Source organism: Borostomias antarcticus (assembly GCF_949987555.1).
Source record: "Borostomias antarcticus genome assembly, chromosome: 10".
NCBI classification, from domain to species: domain Eukaryota; kingdom Metazoa; phylum Chordata; class Actinopteri; order Stomiiformes; family Stomiidae; genus Borostomias; species Borostomias antarcticus.
In genome coordinates this window covers 16,377,031-16,387,030 of record NC_140243.1, presented here as the reverse complement: position 1 = coordinate 16,387,030, position 10,000 = coordinate 16,377,031, and the positions used below count along the sequence as shown (strand labels likewise).

Genomic DNA, 10,000 nt, shown 5'->3' with positions numbered 1-10,000 from the left:
GTGAGTCAGAGTATGTGTCAGTGTGTGTGTCGGCTGTATGTTCAACTGCAAAGGTGTGCATGCGTCAGTTGGGGTGAACATATGCGAATGTGCATACAAGATCTATGTGTGTGTGTGCTATTGGCGTGTGTGTGGGTGTGTGTGTGTGTGTGTGTGTGTGTGTGTGTGCGTGTGTGTGTGTGTGTGTGTGTGTGCGCGCGTGTGTGTTGTGTGTGTATGTTTTGGGAGAATGAATGAAAGAGATGGAGGGGAACTTGGTGCAGAGAGGGACAGAGAAAGACAGAAGGACAGACAGGGAGATGGGAGGACAGAGAAAGACAGAAGGACAGACAGGGAGATGGGAGGACAGAGAAAGACAGAAGGACAGACAGGGAGATGGGAGGACAGAGAAAGACAGATGGACAGACAGGGAGATGGGTGGACAGAGAAAGAGAGAGGAGGGATGAGGACATTAAGCTGTGTCCGCAGAGACAGGCTCAGAGCACATGAAACGTTAAACTAGAAATGGTGCTCAGAGAGCACAGACCTCTGCCCCTGAATGTGTTTCGTGGCCCTGTTCGCGGGGTTCTAAATTGACCCATGCTACACCCCTCCACTGAGTTTCATGAAAAGCGGTCTGATAGTTTTTGCGTAATCCTAGTCCAAAAAATGAATGTGTTTGGGCGGCTTGTGGACCTGCTCTGTGATTCAGATCCTCTCCAAAATGTTAGGAGTTCTGTGTTGGGCCATGCTACACCCCCCCCCCCCCCCCCACTGAATTTCATGAAAATTGGTCAGGTAGTTTTTGCGTAATCCTGGTCCAAAAAATGAATGGTGGTGAATGGACAGTCGTGTTTGGGCGGCTCGTGGACCCGCCCTGTGATTTGTGAAAATCCGTCTGGTAGTTGTTGCGTAATCCAGCGTGTACCTGTACGTATACACGCCACCGAACCTGAATACAAGTCTCGCCCTGCACTGTTGCTGGGGTGGAGGTAAAAAATATAATCCATAAATTAGAGTGTAATCTAATCTAACCTAATCTACCATTAAATCTGCCTGTGTGTGTGTGTGTGTGTGTGTGTGTGTCTCAAGCTATGTCCATACCCACTCATATACCACATAGGGGGCACACTGGGCGTGTGTGAGTGCGTACAGTTGTGTGTGTGTGTGTGTGTGCAGTATGCCTGATGTGTGACAGAGGGGACAGGAGAGGCAACAGAGGACCCCGCCCGCCTGCTTGCCTGCCATGTTGGCAGGTGTCCCAGTGACCGTGTGAGACCAAGAGGACTGGAGGACACTGTCTGGTCAGTTAAACTACACTAGTTTACTGGCCTGATTAATCAGTTAGATCAGTCTCTCTGTCCGATACCTCCCCTGTCCTCAAGATGGGCCTCAGGCCAGACGTGACAACACACACACACACACACACACACACACACGCACACACACACACACACACACAGACAACGGTATGAACCTCAATGCGGTGCCCTTGGAGTGGCAAAACACGTGCACAAGAACTCTCAAAGGCAAACGTGCATACTCGCATACACATGTGCACACACAAAGACACACACACACACACAAAGACACACACACACACAAACACACACACACACAAACACACACACACACACACAAACTCTTTTACACACGCTACACACCAATAGCTTAAACATGAGTCTTTGTGGGTGTACTGTACAGTATCAGTGTGCATGGGAGTACAGAGTGAGTGTACGTAGGAGGGGATGTGTGTGGGTATATATATATATATATAACTCCCATCTGTTAGGCAGTGATCATGTCGCCTCAGAAATAGAGGATTTGTGCTAAACTTAGAGGGATAAAAAAAGAGGACGAGTGGATGAGAGAGGGACAGTGTAGCACTAAAACCATTGATCCGTAGGGGAACTAGAACAGAACAGGAACAGAACCAAGAGAGAGAGAGAGAGAGAGAGAGAGAGAGAGAGAGAGAGAGAGAGGTACTACACTGTAGAAAGAAAGCAATAACTGAGGAATGAGGGGAGTGAAATCACAGAGTGGAAGTACTGTATGTATGTATGTATGTATGTATGTATGTATGTATGTATGTATGTATGTATGTACAGTGTGTGTGTGTGTGTGTGTGTGTGTGTGTGTGTGTGTGCGTGTGTGTGTGCGTGTGAAAAATGTCACCAGAGACAGAATTACACAACACTCCTCTAAGTCCCACAAGAAAAGCGGATTGATAATTCAAACATTTCTGAATTTACATTATATATATGACAATCAGGAATGGATGATCCAGTTGGTGGTGGTGGTGTGTGTGTGTGGGTGTGTGTGTGTATGTGTGTGTGTGTGTGTGTGGGTGTATGTGTCTATACAGTATGTGTATGTCAATCAATCAATCAATCAAAGCTTTATTTATATAGCGCATTTCATACCCAGAGGCAACACAATGCGCTTTACAGAGAACAAGGGAGGTGGGCAGACATCCCACCCCTACATATTCCAGAGGGAAGCAAAAAAACAGTAATCACCCGGGGGCCAGATAAGTGAGCTGTAAAAATTCTTCCCTGACCCCTCTCAACGAGGCGATCGAGCAAGCTCCTGGAGTATGTTTGTCTACCGGCTAAGAACATTTATAGAGCAATAAATAACATTAAATTACATTTTCAGAGTAAGAGAGGCTAATAACATCATAGGAGAGACATGGCAAACATTGGTGTATGTCTGTGTGTGCATAAATGTGCCTATGTGTGTGTTATATATGTACTGCGTGTGTGTGTGCGCATTACTATACAGTATGCATGTATGTGTATTATGTGTGAGTGTGTGTGTGTGTGTGTGTGTGTGTATGTGTGTACCTGTATGTGAAAACAGGTGACGGTCACTTCCTCTCCGGAGGCAGAATTACGCAACAGCCCTGTAATCCCCACAAGGATAGTGGACCGATAATTGCAACTTTTCCGGATTGATTCCAAATCCCATAACAATAGAAAATCCTCCATCCCTGAACCTGACCCCATGGTCCCGTTGCTCCAACACCCTGGCAGAGCAGCTGGTGAGCATGCATCATCTGATCATCTCCATCTGCTTCCTGAGCCTTGTGCTGCAGAACCCATCCGCCCATCCAACTCATCACCAAGACATGCCCGGGACCCGTGTCGGTCACGTTATGATCGGGGGCCCGCGTCGGGTTGACTTGACAGGGACCCCGTCACTGTTCACACAACGTGACATCCCGTGACGTCTTGTGGCAGGCCCCAGGCTGCCTGGAAGGACTCTAGCCTGGTGTCAGCTGAGGCCCTGCTGATGTATTCAGCCTGCCGGGTTATTTCTGCCCCGGCCAGAGGCTGAGTGGGAGGGGTTCCCTCCGATGACACACAGCCTCGGGGTTGATCATTGGAGGTGTGAGTGAAGGGGAGTAGTGTGTGTGTGTGTGTGTGTGTGTGTGTGTGTGTGTGTGTGTGTGTGTGTCAGTGTGTGTTGATTTGCATGCCTTTGACTTTCTTTCAATACGTCAGGAAATTTGAGCATCCTGTCTCGGCGAATCTAAGCTTTTCATTCGTAGAGGCCTTTCTTCAGCATAGTCACAGCCACTTAGCAGTTCAAATGCTTTATGTAAGGCCTAAATCAACGAGGCATGACATGAACTCTGCAGCAACATGGTTTGATAGCCGGTTATGTCATAACCTAGCAGAACAAATCTCTATGTTTAATCCCACTGGCTCTCAGGTTCCTCTTACACGTCTATTATTGCACTTTTATCAAATTATTTATTAATTTATTCAGACAACAGATTACAAGTCAGCAAGAAGGTCATGACAGGGATTTATTCTCAGAGCACTGCTGTTGAAACAGCGGCTCCAGGTGGCCAGCCATAGCTACTGCACCTTTAATAAAATAAAATAAAAACTTATTTTAAGAATGTTTTCTGAAATAATTTCACCCTGTGACCTCTTTCTGCGTGAAGATTGTAGTGATAGTGATAGTGATTGTAGTGATAGTGATTGTAGTGATAGTGACAGTGATAGTGAGTGTAGTGATAGTGATAGTGATTGTAGTGATAGTGATTGTAGTGATAGTCATAGTGATTGTAGTGATAGTGATAGTTATTGTAGTGATAGTGATAGTGCTTGTAGTCATAGTGATAGTGATAGTGATTTTAGTGATAGTGATAGTGATTGTAGTGATAGTGATAGTGATTGTAGTCATAGTGATAGTGATAGTGATAGTGATTTTAGTGATAGTGATAGTGATAGTGATTGTAGTGATAGTCATAGTGATTGTAGTGATAGTGATAGTTATTGTAGTGATAGTGATAGTGATAGTGATAGTGATAGTGATAGTGATAGTGATAGTGATAGTGATAGTGACAGTGATAGTGATTGTAGTGATAGTGATTGTAGTGATAGTCATAGTGATTGTAGTGATAGTTATTGTGTTGATAGTGATAGTGACAGTGATAGTGATTTTAGTGATAGTGATAGTGATTGTAGTGATAGTCATAGTGATTGTAGTGATAGTGATAGTTATTGTAGTGATAGTGATAGTGATAGTGATTGTAGTGATAGTCATAGTGATTGTAGTGATAGTGATAGTTATTGTAGTGATAGTGACAGTGATAGTGAGTGTAGTGATAGTGACAGTGATTGTAATGATAGTGATTGTAGTGATAGTCATAGTGATTGTAGTGATAGTGATAGTTATTGTAGTGATAGTGATAGTGATAGTGATTGTAGTCATAGTGATAGTGATTGTAGTGATAGGGATAGTGATTGTAGTAATAGTGATAGTGAATGTAGTGATAGTGAATGTAGTGATAGTGATAGTGATTGTAGTGATAGTGATTGTAGTCTGGCTACTTCAGTAGGCTGCGTCAGTGTAGGCCGTCTCTGGCTGCCCAGCTTCGCTCAGGTTGGTGCTACTGTACACATTGTTGAGTTCTGCAGGCGTGTCGGCTATCCAAGGAGTTCTGTGGAGGAGGGATCTGACCTGCTTTTCATTCCTCCACTGCGGACGGCTGGAGTGACCTTCATGGAATGATGAAACAGACATCCATTAATTGAGACTGATTCCTTTGAACACAGACTTTCTTGGAATGCATTTAATGTTGTGATATGAGGCCATAGCTGCAATACAGAACATTCTTTCTCGGCCAATCTGCCTCATTAAATAACGGTTTAATAAAATAAACTCCTGATTAGCCTTCAGTCTCGAGGGGACCGTGTGGCCAAATTTAATTACTTAGGCTGCATCACAGTGCTCTGTTCTACTCAGATCATGACTCCCAGTTCACACTCACCCAAAAAGCTGTTATTAACGAGTCTCCAGTCGATTATGTAACCTCATTTATGAGCTTCAAAGGAAAAAAAACTATAAGAACATTTCACAAAAATGATGCGTCTGTTTTAATTTTCCAACTTAAGCTGCCCCATTTCTCTATCATAAAAAGAGCATTTGGCTGTTTCATACTGTGAACTGTGATGTAGCCTGTGGTCCTTTGATCACACAAAGGGAATTCATGACCTAAAGCCTTTTATGCAACTCCACTCCAAGAACATACTTAGCCTTTCTCTGCACTATCTGCTGGTTTTCACCGAGGGTGACAGCTAGGGTGCAATCAATGGAGTGAAATTGCATCAGACTCCCTCCAAGTGTGCAAGCAAGCCTGTAGGCCTCCTGCACATCTCATCTATGTCCATCCGTCTGTTTGTCTCGGCCGCCGGAGGAAAACAATGAACTATCCTGTCGTTCCTTGCATCGCTGGCAGTGTTGTGTGCTGACAGTGTTCTGACAGATGAAAGGTTGTGTCTACACACCAGTTGACCCTTAGGGGTGCTCTACCGTGACACGCTCTAATCGCTCTGTGAAAAGGTGCCGTTACGGGGAGATACTGTTTCCGCCCAGCGCTGATATGGAAAATCCCTTCTGTGAGCCTCCGAACATCCCTATCTGCAGAGAGCCTGAATACAGCAGGTATCCACATCTCTCTCTCTCTTCCTGTCTGTTCTCTCTCTCTTCCTGACTGTTCTCTCTCTCTTCCTGTCTGTTCTCTCTCTTCCTGTCTGGCCTCTCTCTCTTCCTCTCTGGCCTCTTCTACAGTAGATGTGTTGTCTATTCTTGGATTAGCATATCAGACATAATACACAGCCTACTGATGAGAGAGGAGAGAGAGGGAGATAGAAGAGAAGAGAGGAGAGTGAGAGTGAGGAGAGAGAGAGAGCGGAGCGAGGAGAGAGAGAAGAGAGAGAGGGGAGAAAGAGGAGAGAGAATAAAACACACAGACACTGTCTGTTAAAAGTAAGACTTGTAAGCTTATTATTTCGTTATTATTATCATCGTCAATATAACCTTTGTTATGGTTTTTCCATTTACAATTTATTTTCAAGTTCATTAAAGTCATTCCAGTCGACGGTAAACATGATTGTAATTGTTGTTTCCAACACTATTAAATGCTTTTGTTGTTTTGCCAGACACTCTCTCAAACACACATGCTGTAATTAGAATTGGGACATAGTCACAAAGGCTCTTTTTCTCTCTCACTCAACCGCTCTATTGAACTTTCTCTTTCTCCGACTCACACACACGCGCACACACACACGCACACACACACGCACATGCACAAGCACACAGCATCTCATGCAGAATTCAAGCTTTCATTCAGGCTGTAGTGACAAATGGAAATGAGGTCTCCCATACACACACACACACACACACACACACACACACACACACACACACACACACACACACAAACACAAAGTATGTGTGTACAAATACACACATACATACATATACACTCACTCACGCACACTTTTTCTCTTGCTCTCGTGTCTAAGTTCTTAAGTGCAACTTTTGAAGAGTGATTTCCCCTGGTTACTGATCACTCCTGTCTCAAACCCAGCCCCACCTACCCCCAGCCCCCTACCCCTGAGCCACACCTACCATCCGGTACACTCTAACCCTTCATGTTGCTGCTCCAACTCTCCGAGAATCCACACTGTGCCCAACACAACACAGCAATACTGTAGGCTAATGTACGTCGTAAAGAGCTATTGATGCTTCAGAGATGGTGACCGGCAGCACCATACAACGCTAAGCTAAGACATCTGTGGTATTAGCGCCACACACTTCAAGCCAATGGTGTTCTTAGTTGTACTGCCAACGAGATGGAACTGTTATTATTAGTGAGATGGAACCTATTATTAGCTTTTTGACTCAAGATGGCAGCCACTCAACTTCTTGAGTACACCAAACTTTGTGTACATATGGCTCTACCCACCCCAACCCAAACATTTACCCGTCAAAATTCTATACACAACATCAAAAATCAAACAAAGGAACAAAAAAGAAAACTATCACAAGTGGAGCTTCAAGTTTGTAAAAATGCTTACATCACAATTCATTTCGGCAGAATTCAAGACATTGGAATTCCATTCTTTGTTCATGGTCGCGGGCAAGCTCGCAGACGTGCGCGCGTGCTCCGTGTCCCTCTATGTCAGAGGTCAGCTGAGTCCTTCATCATCATCATCATCGTCATCATCATCATCATCATCGTCAAAGCTACTACAGCAAGCCACGCCCTATAAGTCCACTGTACTCTCACAGTACCGCAGGGTTACCATGGTGCATAAGGTGCTAGTTGCTATGGAGAAGAATCCCTCTGGAGTAACAGGTCGGAATAGTTTGTTTGCATTTGTCCCCTTCATCCTCCTGTAGTTTCTTCCCCTGCCCACCAAAGCACTTGGTTTGCATGTGTGACTTCTATCATGTGTGCTATTCACCTCCTACTGGTTTTATTTAGCATGTTCATTGTCTATATTATGGTCATAGATAAGGTAAGATTTTCTGTAACTGTAACTTATGAGATGTAGATCTTCTCAGGCTGCTTTTAATACTAGCTTAAACACACACACACACACACAAACACACACGCACACACTCACCCAAACACACACACACACACACACACACACACACACACACACACACACACACACACACACCTTCTTCTGCGCATGCCGACCACTCACTGACATTGTTTGGAATTCCTTGTATGATCTCAGGTAAATGAGAATGAAAGGGTTCAGGGCCTCTGGTGTGTTCTCCTACTCCAGACCAGCCTAGTCCAGAAGAGAGTATCTGGTTGTCCAACATAGAACTGTAAAAGCCAAACTCCTCCTCACCCCCCACCCCCCCGCCCCCCTCCAGGCGGTGTTCAGCCAGACAGTCCTAGCAGCTGGTTAGGAGCTGAATTTATTGTATTGCTGAGTTTCCAAGGTTGCTCCAGGTGTGCTTGACTAACCTCAGACATCACAGAGAACTCTGAAGAGCTGGGAGATGGGACAGACACAGATGAATGACTGTTATACAGGAAGGAAGAAAGGATGGAAGGAAGGAAGGAAGGAAGGAAGGAAGGAAGGAAGGAAGGAAGGAAGGAAGGAAGGAAGGAAGGAAGGAAGGAAGGAAGGAAGGAAGGAAGGAACTACTGGGACAGACATGGAGCCTCTGGTCTGTATGTTTGTATGAATGGCACAATCAAACCTCATATCTCTTCCAAACCCAGGACAGTCTGATTCTAACTTCATATCTCTTCCAAACCCAGGGCAGTCTGATTCTGGATGACCTTCTGACCTCAACCCAGAGCCATTGGAGAGGTGACATCATACATACTGAACCTCACGTCTTTCGTTTTGTCATACTTCAGCCCAGGGAAGAGACATTATGTGACAGCATGTGTGTAAAACAACAAAAACAGCTAGAAACTTTGAACCCCACATAACCATCTATGTTTTGCATTTCCATACTTTTAGCTACAGTACATACTTTGACTAGTCTTCTATACAAGATCACCAGAGTCCACCTCAGCTCCTCAAAGCCTCCAATAATATTGTGGGGGATCTGGGCAAGATCCAGGGTGTGAGATCCAAAAGGCAATACTAGTTCAGTTCAGTTCAGTTCAGTTCAGTTCAGTTCAGTTCAGTTCAGTTCAGTTCAGTTCAGTTCAGTTCAGTTCAGTTCAGTTCAGTTCAGTTCAGTTCGGTTCAGTTCAGTTCAGTTTAGTTCATTTAATTTCATTTAATTTCATTTAATTTCAGTTCAGTTCAGTTCAGTTCAGTTCAGTTCAGTTCAGTTCAGTTCGTTTCAGTTCAGTTCAGTTCAGTTCAGTTCAGTTCAGTTCAGTTCAGTTCCGTTTCGTTCATTTCAGTTTGGTAAAGTTCATTTTAATTTCTGGTGCAAGAAACTGGCAACAATCCCCAGGTAGTGTGTCCAATCGATCCAATCAGATCCCAGAGAAATGCTTGAGTTTTCTCAATATGATCCAGCTCCGTCCGCTCCAGTCTTATGAATGCTTTGTGACGTATGCATGTTTCAACACGCTTACCTAACGACATGTTGAGACACACACACTGTGAACCCAACCCACGCTGAGCCCCTATGAAGGCCATCCAACTCTATACACTTCCCGCAAGCACATACACAGGCGTGTACACTCAAACACGTGCACGCGCGCACACCCGCACCCACACACACACACACATACACCCCTTTAGCCCCTAACACACCTACTATAAAGCTGGAGATATTCTTTAATGGTATCTACCCACTTCTCTCCATCTCCTCTCCTCCTCTCTCTTCCCAGACCTGTACCCTCCATCCTCCCTCCTCTCCTCCTGACCCTTGCTCTCCCTCCCGCCACTGACACTCCCACCCAGGGCTGGTTGGCACGGAGACGATGATGGGATGGCCGTTGCTAGGAGATGAAGAGGGCAGCAAGTAGGAGCATCGTCACGGTGATGAGAAGGCGGTCTCTGGATGGGCTGCTGCCGCTGACACTCTTCTCCAGTTTGGGAGTCAGAGGGTTAAAGTCATCTAGAGAGAGAGACATAGACATAGACAGAGACAGAGACAGAGAGAGAGACAGAGACAGAGAGATAGAGAGAGAGACAGAGAGAGAGAGAGAGAGAGAAGAGAGAGAGAGAGAGAGAGAGAGAGTGTGTTAGAGTTAAAAGATGCAGTCACACATTGATATTCT

General features: G+C 45.0%; 1 protein-coding gene across 1 annotated transcript in view; it reads right to left on the bottom strand.

Annotated features, from left to right (window-relative positions):
• Nucleotides 1–9,718: 9,718 nt before the first annotated feature.
• efna3b (ephrin-A3b) overlaps nt 9,719–10,000 on the bottom strand; it is a gene marked incomplete at its 3' end in the record, with an annotated part of 48,853 nt that continues 48,571 nt past the window's right edge. Inside the window, exon 5 of the mRNA XM_084445171.1 lies at nt 9,719–9,837. Within this exon, the coding sequence (XP_084301297.1) occupies nt 9,719–9,837 (119 nt within the window). The remainder of the gene's footprint in view (nt 9,838–10,000) is intronic.